Source organism: Carcharodon carcharias, chromosome 23 (genome assembly GCF_017639515.1).
Source record: "Carcharodon carcharias isolate sCarCar2 chromosome 23, sCarCar2.pri, whole genome shotgun sequence".
Classification (NCBI taxonomy): domain Eukaryota; kingdom Metazoa; phylum Chordata; class Chondrichthyes; order Lamniformes; family Lamnidae; genus Carcharodon; species Carcharodon carcharias.
Window position 1 is genome coordinate 40,895,033 of NC_054489.1, and position 19,892 is coordinate 40,914,924.

The window sequence follows — 19,892 nt, forward strand, 5'->3', positions numbered from 1 at the left end:
GGATTCCCATCTCTCTCCCTCCTGCCAGCACTGTTCAGCTACCTTTTGGTGGGTGTATCCTGGATGGTGATGGAGGAGTCTGGGATGTTGGCTGAAAGTGTGATTTTTGTGCCTGTGTCTATGTCAAGCTGTTGCTTGACTACTCTGTGGGACAACTCTCTCAATTTTGGCACAAGCAACCAGATATTTGTGAGGAGAACTTCACAGCATTCAATAGGGTGGTGAGCCTTTGTGTCTGGTACCTCGGTTGATGCTGGGTGGTCCATCTGATTTGATTCTTGCTGTTTTTTGTAGTAGTTTGAAGTAAATTTGCTAGGCCATTCAGAGGACAGTTAAGAGTTAGCCACGTTGCTGTGGGTCTGGAGTCACATGTAGACCAGCCGGGATAAGGGCAGCAGATTTTCCTCCTTTAAGCACATTAATGAACATGATAGGCTTTTGCCACAATGTGGGTAATTTTGTGGTCACTATTATGTTTTATTCCGGATTTATTTAATTAACTGACTTAAAATTCCCCAGCTGCTGTGGTGGGATTTGAACACATATCTCGTATTATTAATTTATATAACTATGTTACCATGCTGGTGAGCAGGGTCATGTTTATAGGTGACCATGCAACAAGTTGGGCCAAGGCTATTGAGTGCTTTGGCATCAATCTGCTGAGGAATACTGAGCCAGTAGTACCTCTGGCAATTGGGTTCATGTCCAAGAAAAAATAACAAAAGCTGAAACTATGCTGTGGTCAGGCAGCATTTGTGGATGGGTTCTGAACTTCTGGATGTGTTCATCTCTCAAGTTCTAATAGATGATCCACACCCAAAGCGGTAACTTTTATCTTCAATCTTTACATTTTCTGACTGAGCTGCATACTTCTAGCACTACCTCCTTTTTTGTTTTTAGATTTCTAATATTTGCAATTTTTAAAAAAAATTTCAATGTCCATCAATCCTTTGACTTGTGTAGATTGAAGGAAAACTTTTACATTAAGGGAATATTTGTTAGCATGCAAATATGGATTGGTATTATTTTAAATATTTGAGCCTAACATAATTAAATTCCAGATAATTTTGTTTCAACAGAAAGATCATTGTAGGGATGGGATGTCACATTGACTTTGAATTTTTGCTTAAATAATGAAACTTAACTGATATTATGGTCAACTTGAGCTAAAGATTGAATCAGGTGTTTTTGTTCACTCTTGGTTGCTGCAGCAGTGTGGTTCTGGATAACATGTTTGACAGATGACTTCTCCTGTTCTGCTACACTGAGATAATTGTCTGTTGATTCTTATAGGAACTTTTATCACCAACTTGAGCTTCATTCATTATGTGGGTGGTTTTGATGTTGCGCTGTGGCAAAATGGAGGGCTGGTTGTTTATCCCGGGATAACTATGCCCATTAAACTGTTAGTGCACCTGTTAGGATTTGTATGTTGAAGGTGGTGAGCTCTTTTGTAAGACTCGCGTATTTTCAAAGCATCACTCGTTTTTCTTTTAGTACTCCCAAGGTTTTCAGTAATGTTACACTCATAGCTATCATTTCTTTTTGTTAGTAGCTTTTGGGAAATTTCATTGAATATTACTATTGCTTCTCCCTCATCCCAACTCCTTAAAAGCACGTCTGGGGGTGGTGGCGAGGCAGGGTATGTTGCTATATGCACTCTCAATGAGCTTTCCTTGGCAGCATTGATTGTGAGATTTAGGAACTGCTTGGCCCTTTGAGGTCACTCGTGCACTGTAACAAGAAATGGCACTGATATCAATTACCCTGTACAATATTGACAGTACAGGCCTTGGAGAACTATGTTAACCTACTTTGTCCTCTGTTTATAAATGCTAGTGGGACTTATAGTGTGGAACAGTGTTGTCCTGGGAACACAGCAATGTTATTGATTTGTTGAGCATTATGCCTTTAATTAAGATGAATGCTGCCAAATATTAACAGGAAAGCGATGTTAAATCAAACATTGTCCATGATGGCTTGTTGCAATATACTGGCATATGGACTAGGAGGTGCCAGGTTTAATTGCAGGTTAGCTGCTCTCAGCCAGGTTTACAGCTTGGCACTGCAATTGACCGTTGCTGCCCTGGACTAAGGAGCAGGAGGGAGGAAACCAGCTGGGATTCTTCCTTGGTGAGCTCTGCTGGTAGGGCTTTATATCTGAGTGTTCGGTTGTCCTCTCCATGTGGAATAGCTAATACTTGGTGTCTCAGCCTACATGTAGATTGAACACTTGGGCAGCAACAATCATAGCTAGAATTGCACTCTTTACAGCTTTGAATGTTCCAATACTTCCCAAATTTTCCTGCAGCTTTTTTTAATACCTCCATTCAAGTTTTTGCTCCTTTTGATTGTAAATGTCCCTAACAGATAACACTACATAATTATGATGTATTATTGTTCTACTGCTATCTTGACCCTTTGATTTTTGAAGTCAGTCACACTTCTTTAATACTCCTCTGTTGTCTAACTTAGCGGGACTGTATTATTTGGTTCCATTCTTATTATCCTGTTGTCACCAGAGCATGGTTACCAATGGTACCTCTTCCCAAAGTCACTTCAGGAATTCCTCAAGATTTATTTTTGGCCTGTTCCTCTTAATCTATACGTTCATCATTCATTAAATCTTCTGTAGATATGGGATCAACTGCCACATACTTTCTGCTGACACCCAGTTCTGCTTATTTCTTCCTGCACTACCCCTCTGCTATCAGACTGCTTAAGTCAGATATTTTAGCCCCTGAAGCGTATGCTGCATCAAAATATTTGGAAAACCAAAGCCATTCTCTTTATCTTCTTCTGCAAACTCCCTGATGTTTTGTTTTTGAAAAATATACTTTATTCATAAATTTTCTGGAAGAACATTACAAAACGTTTCAAAATCGCCATGACAAAAAGTACAATCAGATTCAACTTTTACACATGGATCATGAGGTGTTTCAACACAATCAATGACTATTATAATAATTTCAATATGGTCATTACAGACAACATGACAGTGCAATGGTATTGGAGTTATCAACATACATCATATTGCGCACTCAGGTGCTTCAATACAATTATAATACAATTAATATTCAATGCATACATTTGTTGTGAGCTGTACAGCCCAAGGGGCTCGAAACAATTCCCAACCCCTTGGTGCACTATGGCAGAAAGGTCTTAGACAGTGACCTTTCCCCATTGCGCTGGCTGCCCCAAGCTTTAGTGCATCCCTCAGTACGTAGTCCTGGATCTTGGAATGTGCCAGTCTGCAACACTCAAACTCTCTGATGTTGCCACTGACTACAGCCCCTCCTTGGCCACTGCTACAGGCTGAACCAAAGTGTGATGGTCTCTTCCCCACCCACTGCTCCATTTTTGTGATTCTGACCTGTTAAGCACTGCCCTCTTCACCCTACAATTGGCAGCTGTGCCTTCATCTGCCTAGGACATGTTGGGCTTAGTGTAATCCTCACTCTATTTTTAACATAGTCATTTAACATTGGACAGATGAATAATGATCTTTATCTGATCCTTACAGGTCTTACTCTCTGGAATTCCCTTATATGTTGTCTTCATCATAAGACACATATCTGACCAAGATTTTAGTCATTCCCCCTTATTGTTCCATCTTTGGCTTGACATCCCTTGTGAAATGCATTATTCTGTATTAATGACGCCCTATGAATGCATCTAGCTGTAGACTGAAAAGGCATTCAAATCATAAGGTATTCCAAGACAATCAAAGATTTTTCTCCCTACATGAAACCACTCTGGTTGAAAAATGGGAAACAAAATGGTGATCCAGTATTGAGTAGAGTATGAATGCAGGCCACCAAGTGGTAAATTACATTATGTGCAGCTAGTGCTTTAATTCCACTGCAGTTATGGTTTGTGGCGTTCTATTCTAGTGTGCAGTGCAGCATGGTGTAGATCTAATTGTGTTGAAAATGATGTGCTTTATAATAGGGTACTGGTGTCTACTTTTATAGCTGAGAATTTGATCTATCATGTCATGGTAAACTGTAATTAAAAATGGCTTTGCAAGCCATTACGGAGATGAGCAGTGATAAATGCTCAACGTGGCAGCTGCAGGTGTTTTCTGCTTCTCCATTATCTGCTATGATTAAATGTAGTGAAACCTGCTGGACCCCTCCTTACTGAACACTGGCAGACAGTGTGTGCGCAGCAACAATGAATCCTGTACCCTTCATCCCAACAATGAGGGTTCAGTAACCGGCCGAGTAATGGTCTTGCCTCTTTACATGTCCTTTCACAGCTGTCATCCACCAGTACTTCATTGCTTTGTGTTGAGTGAAATTATGTTCTCCTACTGTATCTTAAAGCTGTATCCGGTTATTAGGTGGTGCTAGTGATGTGAGCTGCACCTCATTGACTAGGTTAACCTTTTTTTTTTGGCTCTGGTCAGTCCTTTTGGTGGAATGATGGTCAAATCTCCTTCCTAATTAAGTCTTTGGATCTGGCCTTTTTCAAATAAAATATCTAGCTCAATCCCTTCCCTTGGAAGATATTTCTTCTCTTTCAGCCCACTGCCAACCACCCCCACCCATAAAATATCAGTTTCTCATTGCTTAAAAAATTTGTAAACAAGACAGACTGTTCTCAGTAACATGCATTAAAGTAAAAGCTTTGTATCATTGCAGTTTAAATCTTTTTGGTTTTGGCTCTGTGCAGCATTTGATTTTTCACCACATCACCTCTTGGGATAAACAAATTACTGATAGTTAAGCTCCATAATCCCTGGAGGCCTGTGTGTATAAATTGAAGAAAAGGCTGCAATGTTTCAAGATACACCAAATATTGGCTTAGATGATGGACTGCTTTCTCTAGCCCATTGATAAATTCGGTGTGTATATCTATCATCTACAGCACTTTCAGGCTAGCTCCACTTGATCCTTTATGAAGATGTGGCTCTTCTAATATAAAAAAAAGCTTTGTGTTCAAAAATCCAATTTTGCTTAAACACTAATGATCAAGTTTTTTTGTTCATTCACAAGATAAACCAAAATGAGTTTCCCATCGCTAACCACTGTGAATGGGCCATCACCTTGAATGCAATTAAGTGGCTTGGTGGACCATTTCGGATGACAGAGTCGACCATTGCTGGGTCAAAATCCTACAACTCCCTCCTTAACAACACTGTTGGTGTATCTACACCACATGGACTGCAGAGGTTCAAGAAAGCAGCTCACCACCACCTTCTCAATTAGGAATGGGCAATAAATGCTGGGCTAGCCAGCAAAGCCCATATCCCATGAATGAATAAAAAAAACATGCTGTGGATCTGGAGTTGCATGTAGGCCATACTGGATAAGAGTGACAGATTTCCTTTCCTCAAGGTCATTAACAAACTAGATGGGTTTTTGTGACAATCTGTTGGCTTCGTGGCCACCATGACAGATACTGGTTTCTTATTGCAGGTTTTATTTAATTAATTGAATTTAAATTTCTCAGCTGTTGTGGTGGGAGTTGAATGCCTGTTCATTAGTTTGCCTTGTTAGCACTCTGGATTAGGCCTCTGGATTACTGGTCCAGTAACATGACCACTATGCTACATTACACCTGGGTGTTAAGTGGATGTTCAGAATTTAATGTTCTTCTCAGCTGTGGAATAATTTTAAGGCTAAAAGCCTTCAGTTCTGCTATCCTTCAAAAATTCCATCAAAAATTGCAACCAACACTGTTCACCTGATGCTCATGCCTAAGCAGTGCAGGCAAGAATGTCTCTTGCTTGATCTCTAGTTTTGAATTAGCTGATATCAGCCAGGGCTTCATTGGAATGCAGAAAAGGGGAGATGTTGGTGTTTGCACTTCTGATTTCTGTCCAGAGGCCACTCTAGAAGTAATTGAAGCAGCTAAAGTTGGACCTAGGTTGCTGTCCTGAGGAAATCCTGGGGCTGAGATGATTGGCCTCTAAACCATTTTCCTTTGGGTTAGATGTGACTCCACTCAGTGGAGATTTTCTCTCTGACCTGCATTGGCTTCGGTGTTGCTGGAATTCCTTTGTGCCACACTTGGCTAAATACCGCCTTAAAGTCGAGGGTAATCTCTTTTCCCCTGGAATTCAGCTTTTGTGTCCATGTTTGCATCAAGGCTGTAATGAGATCCGGAGAGCAAGTTATTGGCGCTTGATAGCACTGTTGACAACCCCTTTCAATACTTTGATTGGGAGTAGACGGGTCATGGATCTTTGTGTGAGCTGTGTGCTGGTCACCCTATTATTGCTGTTCTGAACAGGTGTCTCTATGACAGGTTGTTAGTTGATGTTAGTTGGTTCCTTCATGTTTGTTGTTGTCACCTGCTACGTGTCCATTCTGGCAGCTATGACCTTCTGAACTCAGCACCATCACCCACTCGGGGCAATCGAGCTGGTCATGTTACTATCGAGCTGTTAGTGGTGGAAGGTGTTGAAGTTCCCAACTCAGTGCCTTTGTTACACTCAGGGCTTCCTCCACATGGTGCTCAGCATAGAATACTTATTCATTAGCTATGGTTAGGTTTTAATCAGCAGGAGGTCTATATCTGACTTGAAACTGAGAGACTTCATGGGGTCCAGAGTTAATGTTGAGAGCCCCCATGGTCTGTGGTTCCCAGAAATTAGTGAGGAGGACTTTGCAAGGTTGAGTCAACTGTGTGCCTGTTATGTCTGAATTCCATGTCCAAGTCAAGCTTGTAGGCTGACATTCATTGTCATATGTAGGCCAGACAGAGTAAGGACGACAGTAAACCAGTTGAGGTTTTACGTTGGCTACCTGGTCACTTTATTGTCCAAGCTTTTTATTTCTGGATTTAGTATTTTTACTGGGATATGGACTTTGGTTCTATGATCACTTGTTCATAAATATAGTCATTCAACGACATTACACCACCTTGCCCAGTCAGTGATTTTAAATTTATGAAAAACTATTACATCAGATAGGTATTTTTGTAACAGATGAAAGCTAAGAGTCAGTTCCTGCAGGATTGATACCACAGCACTAAAAGTAAAAGCTTTTCGATCCATTACCTCAACAGAAAATTTTAAAAACAGGTTTTTCTCTAATACAGAGGAATGATGGATGGTTTTGTGGTTTGGGTGTACTCTTGAATAAAAGTTAATTTATACTATCTTAACTATGTTCTCTGCCCAGAATAAATGGAATTCCATATGGTTAGCAGATTTAAGTTGTGGCTAACATATGAGTAAGTAAATGCAGAAAGTCTGCACTCACTTTAAATGCCATCCTAGAATGTAGTTTGGAAAAATAAATATGCACATTATTTAAGATACGCCATGGGTAGTGGAAAGTCAGGCTTCACACCAATGCATTAAATTATGATCTAGAATGCACTTCTGGAAAGGGTGGTGGAAGCAGATTTCTGTAGTAACTTTTAAAAGGGAAGTAGATATATTTTCCTGAAAATGGAAAAAAAAATGCAAGGTTTTTGGGTGGAACCATTGTATAGTATTGACCATTACTGAACAGAAGGACGTGGGTTCAATCTTTAGTCTGTATTGGGTTAGCTAATTCCAGCCATTGGAGTGTGGGACCGACCCCTGAGGTGGAGGAGAAAGAAAAATCAGCTGGAATTCTGACTGCAATTCCACCAATAGCATTATAAATCATTGTTTTGCAAATTAGTCTGAAAAAACTTAATGCTGTATTTTTACTACATGGAGACTTTCCAAACTTTCTGTCATGCACTCCATTAAAAAAAAAAGCTCATGGCTGCCATGTTGAACAAGATAGTTAAACATTTTGTTTACAGAACGGTTCTACTTCATCCAACAAAAAGTGTCACAATGTAGACAATCAGATTTAAAAGAATTGTATTATTGCGCTAACACACATGTTTAATGTGCCACAGAGCTTAGTTAGCCTCAGACTCTTAATTCTGTGTGTTCATGATCACTGCTGATGAATGAAATGTTAAATGGTAATTACAAAAGTGCTGTAATTTATTGAACATGGTGCTATTTCAATGCAGTTATTTACAAAAAAGGTACATTTAATTTCAAGTTTGGAAATCAAGTTATAAATTTGATGGCATCTTTCCATCTTCAGGGCTTTTGGTCAAATAGCTTGTGACTGCTACCCACTCATCGATGGAGCATAACAGGTTGAAGTATCAGAAGATAAGGGCTAGGGAGGTTGGGAGAAAATTGCAGTGTGTTGGAAGAGCAATAGTTTTCGAAGTACCTTAGCACAACTTTTATTGAAAAATTATTAAGCAGTTTGTTTCCTTTGCCCACTCAATTTGAACAGATGACGCTTAACATCAAGATTTTCTTTGATCCAGAGCTGACCACCTTATACCAAATCCAGAGAATACCAAAATTGGAGATGCAAAAATTCAAAGCATATCCATTTACATAAGCCTCCCCCTACTTCTAAAAACCCTCACTTGTGATGCGTCAGTGATGAGTTCTCCCAACTGAGCCAAGTGGTGTCAGAAGATTGTATCTTCAGAATCTCCAAGATTTGTACATTCAACCTAGGAGCGCAGTGCTGAGCTAGTATTGTGTTTTTGATTGTGGCTGTCATTTGGGTTCATATATTCTCTGGCTGTGTCAATACTGTTTAGAATATTTTGTTTCTAGTTAAGGTGTATTCAAGCATTTCCTATTCCTAATATGTGCTGGAGGGATGATTTAGCTAAGAAGGCAGGCCATAGCAGACATGCCCAATGTGCAGCTTGTGGCCTTAAATCAAATCTGAGACTCTGAAGCTGAGAAAATCTGTGGTATGGGCCACAAACTAATGAAACATGACCATTTCTTTAATGTTTCCTGCTCTGTTCTTTCTGCAGTATCTCCCTATGGTTTTGACAAAACAAAGCAATGTATTGGTATCATGATGATTGAGATAGACTTCCTACAGAAGAAGAGTGTGGATTCAAACCCATACGACACTGACAGGATGGCAGCAGAATTCATTCAGCAGTTCAACAACCAGGCCTTTTCTACAGGCCAGCAGGTACAGCTCTTCTCTCCCAGATGGAGTCGTGTGCTTTTATATTCGGCAGAGATTGATTGCCCAAACAGAAATTTGACTAGGCAAATCTTAGTGATATGTTTTGTATAAAAAAAAAAAAATCATTATTACTTTTGTGTGCTGTTAGCCCTTATGTTGGGTGCATTTTGCAGCTTGTAAATGAAATACAGTGAATACTTCCAAATGAGTAGCAGGTTGTTCCCTCAAGTAACTCTGGAAAAGCTGCCATAGTCTATCATGTAGCCTTGCATATTCGTGTTGGATCTCATCCCTTCCCTGCTCAGTTGTAGATTTGCACTTGCACTAAGATGGCCAAAGTTCAGCTGATATTACATGAAGTTTCTTTTATTTCTCAGGTCTCCCCTTTTCCTCTTTTTATTCTAAAACAAACACTAGTGCTCTTTGTTCTTAGCAAATGAGTCCTTAAATTATCCAACAGCTGTGCAAGTTCTTTTTTGATTTTAACTAAAAATACATTGAGCAGGGTTTCTCCACATAATGGCAAGTATATGCCCTGTAAAATGGTGTTAATTCGATGTAGGTCAAGTCAAGTGACTAAGCAACCTGTTAATACCTGCCCATAACTCCTCAGTAACCAGATATGTGATGATATGCTCTCTGAAAATGCATTGGGTACTTAATATTCTGAAGATCCTCATTTGAGAGGTTGATGGAGCTTTTATGTTTATGGGTCATTCGGGCCACTGATCCATTATTTCACATGAATACTTGACAGCTGGTGCTAGTTCTAAGGACATAGAACTGAGCAACCTCTGATAACATGAAAATAATGTGTGAAGGTGGATGTTATTTTAATATTTTTAAGAACATGATGTTCTGTAAAAAAGGCTGTGTTTGTGTCCATGATTAATTAAACTGGGGGGAAGGTTAATAAAGACAGCTTATCTGTGGGAACTGAGATGAAATGTAAAGGTTCTAGATGCATGCATTTGTAATGGGAGGCTGTGGTGGAGTTGGAATTACAAGTAAATAAGTTGGGTTTTAAAATTTGCATTAGGTGATAGGTAAGGACTTAACTTTTCAGCTGCTAAGTTTCAATGGGAGTTTAAGGGACTTTTATAACTTACAATGATTTCATAAGTTAAACAATGGAAGACTATTCAATTTTATTTGACACGAAAGTGAATAGGAAGACGTGTAAGATTTTTATATTTTGGAAAAGTTGAATTCAAAGAGGTGCATAGGACAATGGAGTCTAGGAGGGAAGGGGATAAAATATATTTAAGGGAGATGTTTAGTTAAGCTGATGTGGCTGTGAGGGGGAGCTGTCCTGAGACCAGCTCTGTGCTGAGAAAAATTGTGAATTTGAAGCAGCCACCCAGTTTCAAGCCCCAAAAGTCTTTGTTTTCAGAAGGCAGTCTGTTTCTGAATTTTGGTTGGATTTTCACAGCAGAGTGGAAGAGAGTGAGTCGTCATGTGGTATACTTTAATAAAGTAGCAGCAGGTTTTTGCATAGGTAATATTACTAGATTTTTATCTTAAAAAATCTATAAGGGGGCTGTTGCCAAGTATTAAACTTGTGTTTTCTGCCAAGTGGGCTCTTTTTGGGGAATGTTTTGTAAGACCGTTTCGACTGTATAATTTTACTGTTGTGTGTTTAAGTTTTTTTCTTCTTCTTGTAAATAAATCTTCTAATTTTAAAATCCTAAATATTACTGTGCTTCTATGTTTCTGGGTTCAGTAGTTTACCCCTTGTTTTCAAAATGCAAAAAAAAGTTATGATCAGTAAGACGAGTTTCCATCTGGGATTTGGCTTGCTCAGCGAATAACATTGGCTGCAGTCATAAGCTATGCATCACATCTTATACACCAAGATACAACTTGAAAACCTAATACTGAAGGTGAATAACTCTCCTCCTTCCTTTGCCCCTCAGTTTGTGTTCGGTTTTAATGACAAGCTCTTTGGGTTACTTGTGAAGGATATTGAAGCAATGGACCCCAGCATTCTGAAGGGAGAGCAAGCTTCTGGCAAGCGGCAGAAGGTAGGAGTTATAACATTAACTTTTATTTTAAACTATATATTGTGAAAACCACCTCTCTAATAAAAAAGAGCAAAAATAGAGGTAGGCGAGAAACACTCAACTGGTCAGGCAGCATCTATGGAGCAAACTTAATGAGTCTAGGTGTTTACCCTGGGACAAAACTTTGTCCAATTTTTGACCAGTGTCTACACATTAACTCAGCTTTTCTGTCCAGAGATATGACCTGACCTAAGAGTTTCCAGCATTTTCTGTTTTCAGATTTCAATAATGGACTGTCTTTGGCATTATGTTCAATAAAATCCAGGATTCTGTTCTCGAACAAATGTGTTCTAATTTATGTAAGCTGTCGGGGTTTAACAAGCAGCTATAAAGAATTAAGAAAAAAGCAAAATACTGCAGATGCCGGAAGCCTGAAACAAAAACAGAAAATGCTGGAAAAGCTCAGCAGGTCTGACAGCATCTGTGGAGAGAGAAAAACAAAGTTGAAGCTATGACCCTCCTTCAAAGCTGAAGAGAAATGGAAATGTGATTAATTTTATACTGTTTAAGGGGTGTGGAGCAGGTGGAGTTGGAAAGAAGGCCAGCGATAGGTGGGAACAAAGGAGGGATTGACAAAGATGTCACGAACTAAAAGGCAAAGAGATTGTTAATGGTTAGTGCTAAAAAAGATGCTAATAGTGGCGTAAAGGTAAGAAAGAAGATTGTGATTATAGCAGAACAAGGATAGCATAGTGTGAAAGAACAATATGGAACAAGTGAAAGATGGTCCTGGGGATGGGATAGGGTGGGGGCAGTGGTAGGCAGAAATAGAAGGATAGAAAATGGGATCAAGGGGGATAAGCCAACAGATAAAATGAATAAAAATAAAACAAGTGGGTAAAATAAAAATGAATGTAGAAGAAAAGGGATAAAAAAGGGGGTGAGGATGGAGGAGAGAGTTCATGGTCTGAAGTTGTTGAACTCAATGTTAAGTCCAGAAGGCTGGAAGATACCTAATCGGAAGATGAGGCATTGTTCCTCCAGTTTGCGTTGAGCTTCACTGGAACATTGCAGCGGGCCAAGGACGGACATATGGGCATGAGAGCAGGGTGGAGTGTTGAAATGGCAAGCGATAGGGAGGTCTGGGTCATGCTTGCGGACAGACTGAAGATGTTCCGCAAAGCGGTCACCCAGTCTGCAATTGGTCTCTCCAGCGTAGAGGAAACTGCATTGGGAGCAGCGGATGCAGTAGACTAAATTGAGGGAAGTACAAATGAAACACTGCTTCACCTGAAAGGAGTGTTTGGGACCTTGGATGGTGAGGAGGTAAAGGGACAGGCGTTGCACCTTCTGCGATTGCATGGGAAAGTGCCGTGGGAAGGGGATGAGGTGTTGGGGGTGATGGAGGAGTGGACCAGGGTATTCTGGAGGGAACAGAATGCTGATGGGGCGGGGGGGGAGGTGTGCGTGAAAAGTGTTTGGTGGTGGCATCATGCTGGAGTTGGTGGAAATGGTGAAGGATGATCCTTTGAATGCAGAGGCTGGTGGGGTCAAAAATGAGGACAAGGGGGACCCTATCATGGCTCTGGGAGGGAGGGGAAGGTGTGAGGGCAGGGGCGTGGGAGATGGGTTGGACACAGCTGAATGCCCTGCCAACTACAGTGGGGGAGAAACCTCAGTGAAGGAAGACATGCTAGCAGTGCCGTTTTAGAAAGTGGCACCATCGGAGCAGATGCGACGGTGGCAAAGGAACTGAGAATGGGATGGATCCCTTACAGGCAGCAGGGTGTGAGGAGCTGTAGTTGAGGTAGCTGTGGGAGTCGGTGGGCTTGTAATTAATATTGGTGGACAGTCTATCACCGGAAATGGAGACAGAGGTCAAGGAAGGGAAATGTCGGGGAGGGACCATGTGACGGTGATAGATGAGTGGAAATTGGAAGCAAAATTGATAAATTTTTCCAGGTCCAGATGAGAGCACTAAGCGGCACCGAAGCAGTCATCGATATACCAAAAAAAGAGTTGTGGGAGCGACCCTGAGCAGGACTGGAACAAGGAAAGTTCCACATACCCCATAAATAGACAGGCATAACTGGGCCCCATGCAGATACCCATTGCCACACCTTTTAGCCACACGGCTGAGGGTCCTGTGGTTGACTCCATAAATTTCCCTATCACAAAACCTTGTGTTTTTCTAAGTGCCCAGCTATAATCATCTTTAACGATTGACCTTAGCACCTTTTCCATGAGAGATTCAAGCTAATTGGCCTATAGTTTCCTGTTTTCTGCCTCCCTCCCTTGATTAGAGGGGTTATATTTGCTACTTTCCAGTCTGATGGAACCTTTCCAGAATCTAGGGAATTTTTCAAAATTAACACTAATGCAACTATTATCTCATTAGCCACCTCTTTTAAGATCCTAGGATGAAGTCCATCTGGACCTGGAGACTTGTGAGCCCACAGCTCCATCAGTTTGCTCAGTACTCCTTCCTTAGTGATTGTAATTTCACCAAATTCCCCTCTCCCTTCCACCTTCTGATTGACAGCAATTACTGGAAATTTTTTTGTATCCTCTCTTGAAGACAAGCAAAATATTTGTTCATTTCATCTTCCATTTCCTTATTACCTATTACTAACTCCCCATTTTCACTCTCCAGAGCGCCAGCACCACCTCGTTTCCTGTTTAGATACTTGTAGAAACTCTTGCTATCTGTTTTTACATTTCTAGCTAGCTTCCTCTTATACTCTAATTTCTTTCTCCTGATTAACCTTTTAGTCATTTTCTGCTGTTCTATATACCCTGACCAATCATCTGACCCACTCATCTTTGTGCAGTTATATGCTTTTCCCTTAAGTTTGATGCTTTCCCTAACTACTTTAGTTAACCATGGAGGGTGGATTCTCGCTTTAGAATTTTTCTTTATAGCAGGGATACACTTTGAGCATTCTGAAATATCGCTTTTTAATGTCTGGCACTGCTTCTTTGTTGATCTATCTCCTAGCCTAGTATTCCATTTAACTTCAGCGAGCTCAGCTTTCATGCCCACATAGTTGTCCTTACTTAAGTTTAAAATACTAGTCTTAGACCCACTCTTCTTCCTTTCATACTGGGTATGAAATTCAATTATATTGTGGCCACTGCTACCTAGGGGTGCCTTTACCCTGAGGTCATTAATTAATCCTGTCACATTACACAAAAACAAGCCTAATATAACCTCTCTGATAGTTTCTTAGAGCAGCATGTTCTGGAACCAATCTTGAAAGCATTCTATTAACTCCTCATTCGGGCTGCTACTGCCAATCTGATTTTTCCAGTTCATATGTAGATTAAAATCACCCATGATTATTGCTGCCCCTAATCACAAGCACCCAATATTTTTTCTTGTGTACTTTGTCCTACATTGTGGTGACTGTTAGGGGCCTGTAGACCAGTCCCACTAGTGACTTTGTTCCCCTACTATTCCCCATCTCCACCCAAGCTGATTCTACACCTGAACCAAGGCGATCTCTAACTATTGTACAAATGCCATCCTTGATCAACAGTGCTACCCTTCCACCTTTTACCTAGCTTTCTATTCTTTTTGAATGTCATTTACCCCTCAACACTCAGGACCCAATCCTCGTCATCTTGCAACCATGGCTATCAGATCATATTTATTTGCTTCAATGTGCACTATCAGTTTGTTCACTTTATGAATGCTATGTGCATTCAGATAGAGTCTTTAGTTTTGTCTTTTTGTTACCTTTGCACCAAGAATCAAGATTAGATATTACAATCTGTTTTTTTTCTCTCATTCCCCTCCTGCCATTCACCCTTTTATTCCATGAGCCCTAACTTTGCTCAAGTCTGTTATCAAATACTTTTTGGAAGTCCACGTACATCATATCAACAGCATCAGCCCTCTCTGTTACCTCATCAAAAAACTCAAAGGAAAATATTGTTTAACTTGCTTAACAAATCTGTGCTGGCTTTCCTTAATAAACCTGCTTTAGTCCAAGTGACTGTTAATTTTGTTGCGAATTATCGCTCCTAAAAACTTCCCACCGCAGAATTAAACTGACTGGCCTGTAGTTTTCATGTCTCACTACCTTGTGTACCATGTTTCCATGGTGGCAGCTCTGGGAATGTTGCAGATCAGTGCAATGCAGTAATTACAGTTTGAGGTGTCTATTAAGGAGAGTTTAAAAATCTGTTATGGAATGTGGGCATTGCTGACAAGGCCAGTGTTTGCTGCCCATTCCTAATTGCCCTCGAGAAAGTGGTAGAGGGTCACCTTTTTAAAGCACTGCCATTCAAAAATATTTGCAAAAGCCTTGCTGTACATTCCACTGTTGGTACACTGTAATTTTACCACTTCTAACAGAGTCTAATCACTTCCAATGGCAGAACCATTGCCAAATGCCTCATCAACAGCATCCTGTGCATCATTGAAGATAGATATTGCCTTATATTTATGTGGCGCAAATGTTATTTGCCACTTATCAGCCCAAGCCTGGGTGTTGTCCAGATCTTGCTGGATGTAGACACATATAGTTTCATTATCTGAGGAGTTGTGAATGAAACTGAACATTCAGTAGAGTGAAGGTCATTGAAGAAGCTGAAGCTAGTTAGGCCTCTGTTAGGATGCTGTGTCCTGAGAAACGCCCGCAATGGAACTCTGGGGCTGAGATGATTGGCTCCCAGCAACCTATTCCATTGTGCTAGGTATGATTCCAGCCACTTTTCTCTGGTCTCCATTAAATTCAGTTTTACCAGGGTTCCTTGGTACCACATTCTGCCAATGCCGCTTCTCTATCAGAGGCAGTCACTCTCATCTCCAAAATTCAGCTCTTCTGCCTATATTTGCAACATAACTGTTATGAGATGTGGAGCAGATGTGGTGGAACCCAAACTGAGCATCCGAGTATGGTTATTGGCTACTCGCTAGCATTGTTGGTAACTCCTTACATTACTTTCCTGATTGGTTATTGGCATACGGTAGATCTCCACGCAGACAGTGTGGCTGTCATGATCAATACTGTCATGATCAGATGATTCCAGAACAGGTAGATTGGCGAGATTGATGTCAAGTAGATTATTTCCTTGTATTGGTTCTCTGACCATCTGCTGGCAGGTGGTGTGTCAGGCAGTTGTGGCTGTCAAACATGGTCTTGATGTTAATGACAGTCACTTTAGTGACTAAGTGCTTCCTGGAAGGAGCCATAAGAAGTGCTGGCATCAGTTTGTTGATGACTCAGAGTGCTGATGGGCTAGTAATTAGATTTTTCCTGCTTTTTGTGGATAGGGCATCCATAGGCAATTTTCCACATTGTTGGCTAGATGCCAGTGTGGTAGCTGTACTGGAAAAATTTGGCAATAGGCACAGCTAGTTCTGGAGCACAGATCTTTAGCGCTGCAACTGGGATGATGTTGGTACTCAAAGTCTTTGCTGTGTCCAGTGTGGTCAGCCGTTTATTGATATTGAATGGAGTGAATCACCTTGACTGAAACCTGATATCTATAATGATGGGACCACAGGAGGAGGCAAACAGAAGGATGATCCACTTGCTGCTTCTGGCTGAAGTTGGTATTGTTTGCACTCATGCTGGGCTCTCACATTATTGAGGATGGGGATGTACATGGAACCTCCTTTCACTGCTTAATTCCATGATTCCCACTGTTAATGTACTGTAAGATGCTGACGTAATATGGTGCAGAGGTGGGTACTGGTTAGTCTCACTGCAGTCTTGCCAATTTGAATGGAACACTGGCCTTTCTTGGTATTGGAAGGAACTGTAAGAGGGAAGAGACATACCTGGGCAGATCTGCGCTCTGTTTGCCATCTGCTGAAGAGCAGGTGGGGAATGGGAGCTTGGTAGAGGTAAGAGGGGTCTGGCAGGATTCTGAGAGAATGGCACACTATGCGTTTTCACTTGTCCTCTGCTGCAGGTATTGGGCAAGACTGACTAAGGAAAGGGATTTAAATCGATACAAAAATGGAGGAACAACCATTACCAATGGTGACTTCCCTGAACTGCATTGCTGTTACAAGATGGCCCTGAGATGATAATGCTGTGTGTAATTTATCTGTTTTATTTTATTAACCCAGATTGATCTTGGCCTGGCCATAGCCAATTCCCAGGTTATATTTGAAAAGCCAGATAGCTCATCTCTGACACTCATTGGTGAGTATATCCAAATTTTGTGATTGAGTTTTGCTGGAGTTAATGATGTATAGGCTTTTATATTTTAAGTTGCTCATTACCTCCCCATTGTTGGTTAAAACTCAATGCTTCTCCAACATAGACCCAGTGCTACCCACTGCCAATTTCTTAATTCTTGCTGTTCTCTGACCATTTTTTCTGGCTGACTGACACAATGTCAGGTCTGACAGTAAATCTAAAGCAATCTGATTCACTAGTATCTAGAACTTAACATTTTTCTAACATTTTCAGCCTTGAATATTCTTGCTATTTCTGTTTTCTACTTTGCTTTCATCCTCTTTGCTTTCTCTTTTTCTTTCATGCCTCCTTGGTAGCTTGTGCTGTTTCATTCTCGGTTTATCCTCTACTCCCTGCCTTCCTGTCAACAAGGGAGGTGTACCTGCCTTAAGTTGCTCCTTCAGAATGCTAAGTATGCCCCACGGGGTGAAATTGCTTTCAGTAGAGCAATTTGAAGTTTGGATTCTGTGCCTCTGTCGCCTTTCACAAGGCGCTTTTATAATCACATCTCAAGTGAATCAGAGCTTGTGTAAACTGCATTATCAGCTTTCCCAGAATGCTGCTGAGGCTAGGTCAGTTGAAATTTTCAAAACTAAGATCTTTGTTAGGCTAGGGTCGAAGGGATATGAACAAAGGTGGGTAAATGAAGTTGAGAAACCGATCAGCTATGATCTAATTTAATGATGGAATAGCCTTGAGCTCTTCAGCTCATCTGTGCCCATTTGTGAAAATCAGGCATGCAGTGCCTTGGCTCACCTTTGGAAATGGAGCTACACCTAGAGGAATGAAGATGAGTTAACATTTGGGCATAGGAGTGTTCAAAGGTTGCTGATCTTTGTTCTAGTGAACGGTATTCACTGTGCAGTGCACAAGTCTATTGACTTGTGAACATGATTGCATATGAAAGACCAATGGATGGGAAGATTAACAGAGAACAGCAATGGCCTGTTGGGGCAGGCTGAACTTTTTTTCTTGAGTAAGCCTATTTATGTGATAAATCAGGTTTGTTTTTGCCCTGTAGTGTGAAATGTAATTTTTCATGGGTTTAATAACTCTGTGATGGGAGTGACCCCTCTGCCTGTACATTCCAGGTGTGTTGCTGCAGCTGCTGTGCATTCAATCATATCACAGTGCTGTTACCAGATTTGTGGCTGCTTATACAGAATTCAGCTCACTCAAGTGGCAGATCTGTGGAGGAGCTAATGGATGCTTAGTTTGGATAATTGATGTTGCTCTGTGTAGTCTTGTGCAGTGTATATGTGAGCTCTGCACTTGAAGTAATTTTGGTGTTCAGACCTCATGAAACCCAGTGTTTTGTCTTGTGGAGTTTCTGGCATACATGCAATCACTAGTAATTTTTAGTATAGAGTGACCCTTTAGCAAGTAGTAGACTTGATCTTCATGCCGCCTGTGTCAACACTTTCTACGTTGTTGCACATCTGACATTGAATAAAACAAAGGATTTTTTAACTTGAAACAATTGGCCCATGATTTCTCCTAGAATTCTTTCCCTTTCATTCCCAAAGAAGTAGAATCCCCATGGGTGCCCAAGTGGTTATTCAAGCACGTCTAGACATCTGAATATTGGTGGTCTTTTTGATCACGGAGAACAATGTATCCAACCTAATCCTGTCCTTGAGATTTGTCCAAATGCGTTTACTTTTCATTGAAGTTACTCGATAGTGATTGGGAATGGAAAACGTGACTGATTTTTGTCCCCTCCCTATCCCGGGGCACTGAAGTCTGCTGCAGCATCCCTGCTGTTGCTCTGGTTGAGATGAGCTAATTCAGCAGAGATCCAGGATGGAAACTTGAGGCATCCTAATGATGCCGTTACACTGCTGACGTTATCAGCTGAACTATTGGTTGAACTTGAGTTTTTTAAACAGAGTAAATGCAGTGAGTGTTTTTGCTGGTCAGAAACTGGAGCACATAGATTTAAGATAAATGGTAATAGAACCAAGCGAGAGTTGAGAATTTTCATCTTACACAGTGAGTTATGATCTTGAATGCACTGCCTGAAAGTGAGGTGGAAGCAGATTCAATGGTAATTTTCAAAAGAGAATTGGATATAAACTTAAAAGAAAAATAAGTGGGAAAAGAGTAGGGGAGTGGGACTATTTGGATACATTTCAAAGAAGTGGCCCAAGCATGATGGGCCGAATGGTCTCCTGTGCAGCATTCTTCTAGGATATTATGAAAATAGGAATCTTAAACTTAATCATTTTTTTTTACTGACCATCGTCATTTGTGTAAAATGAATGAAAACAATGGCTGTCCAGGGTGGTTAATAGAACAACTGGTGAAATTTATTACATGTAGTTGGAGCATTTTTCTGAAAACTAATTCCAAGAGAGTGGCTAATTCTGGCATTTATTACCCATCCCATTCAAAGGTGATAGTAACTTAGTGTCTTGCTAGACCATTTCAGAGGCCAACTATGATGGTGTGGGACTGGAGTCACATATAGAATAACAGCTTTCCTTTCTTGAAGGGCATTAGTGAACTAGTTGTATTTTTTTATGACAATCCATCACTTTTACTGATGCCAGCTTTTTATTTGTGGAATATAAAAAAAAAATTGAATGCAGTTCCTCAGAATGCCATGTGGGCTTGGCATTTGTGGTCAGCAGATTATTGATCCAGACATGTGTTTTGCTGGCCTGGTAACTAGTCCAATTTGAATCAGATTTTATATGAATCAAACTATATACTTAATAGTGAAAGCCTGCTCA

General features: G+C 40.7%; 1 protein-coding gene across 6 annotated transcripts in view; it reads left to right on the forward strand.

Annotated features, from left to right (window-relative positions):
• LOC121268930 (vesicle-fusing ATPase) overlaps nucleotides 1–19,892 on the forward strand; it is a 249,069-nt gene that overhangs the window by 62,329 nt on the left and 166,848 nt on the right. For all 6 annotated transcript variants that reach the window (XM_041173206.1, XM_041173204.1, XM_041173207.1 and 3 more), the window contains exons 5-7: nucleotides 8,794–8,960; nucleotides 10,874–10,981; nucleotides 17,046–17,121. In XM_041173206.1, the coding sequence (XP_041029140.1) occupies nucleotides 8,794–8,960; nucleotides 10,874–10,981; nucleotides 17,046–17,121 (351 nt within the window). The remainder of the gene's footprint in view (nucleotides 1–8,793; nucleotides 8,961–10,873; nucleotides 10,982–17,045; nucleotides 17,122–19,892) is intronic.